The sequence below is a fragment of the Crocuta crocuta genome, unplaced genomic scaffold (genome assembly GCF_008692635.1).
Source record: "Crocuta crocuta isolate KB4526 unplaced genomic scaffold, BGI_CrCroc_1.0 scaffold289, whole genome shotgun sequence".
Lineage (NCBI taxonomy): Eukaryota > Metazoa > Chordata > Mammalia > Carnivora > Hyaenidae > Crocuta > Crocuta crocuta.
The window spans coordinates 1,389,019-1,389,981 of NW_027533264.1; the positions used below are offsets into that span (position 1 = coordinate 1,389,019).

The window sequence follows — 963 nt, forward strand, 5'->3', positions numbered from 1 at the left end:
GAGCTGACAGCCTGAGTTCCACATCTCCTGCGGGCTATAGTTGGCCGAGTTCATGCGCAGCCCCAGGGGGTAGACACGGGTCAGTTGGCGGGTATTGTGCCTGACAAAGCTGTTCCCTGGGGGAAGAGTTGGGGGCAGGACTGTGATGGCCCCAGGGGTGTCCATCACCCAGCGCCAGGGCCTGTGACCTCCTAGGCTCCAACTGCAGGGACAATCTTGGAACAGAGGCTGAACGACCCCCCACCCCCACCCCGCAGGCTCTGCCTGCCCCAGGGCTGAGAGGACCTCCCAGGGGAGGCTACTGAAGCCCAGAGAGGGCCAAGGAACCCCTTCCACAGCCGGGCACTGCATCCCAGCCCCAAATCCCTGCATCCCCAACTCAACGACAACCAGGCTCTCATCCTGCCTCGCCTCGGAGGGGTCTTCGCAGGCGTCACCTGCTCTGGAATTCTTCCCTGTCCTCACACCCTCTTGGGGACTCCCCCAGCCCCCACCGCAGCCCACCAGTCACCCTGCACCATCACTCCTGTCTGTGTCTGGCCCCACCACTAAGCTTGAGCCCAGGAAAGGCAGGCACAGCACAGCCTCCCTCCTCCCTGGGCCCTCTTCTCTTTCATCCATGCTGGCCCGGTGCTGGACACATGTGGGGTGCTCATTCCCTGAACCCCTATCTGGGGGCTTCTGACCCCTTCACTGCCCTCAAAGCCCTCTCAATCTCCTTTCCAGACCAACTTCAGGATACCCCCCACCAGAAGCCTCCGCAGTGCCTCCTGCCCCAGAGACCCCAGGTCCCAGCTCCTACCTGCCTCTCGGATGAGCTTCTTGGCCTTGCGCTCGCTGAGGGAGCTGACCTGGCAGGGCTGGGGTGGGACGGGGTTGGGGCGCAGGGTCCGCAGGCGGGTGGCACAGCAGTACACGGCCAGGGCCGACAGCTCGGGGGAGATCTGCTTGGCCTGGGAGATG

General features: G+C 64.2%; 1 protein-coding gene across 1 annotated transcript in view; it reads right to left on the reverse strand.

The window, feature by feature from the left end:
- PLCD3 (phospholipase C delta 3) overlaps nt 1-963 on the reverse strand; it is a 9,311-nt gene that overhangs the window by 2,328 nt on the left and 6,020 nt on the right. Inside the window, exons 8-9 of the mRNA XM_077747775.1 lie at nt 803-953; nt 1-116 (exon numbers count right to left, since the gene is read on the reverse strand). Coding sequence (XP_077603901.1) covers nt 1-116; nt 803-953 — 267 coding nt within the window. The remainder of the gene's footprint in view (nt 117-802; nt 954-963) is intronic.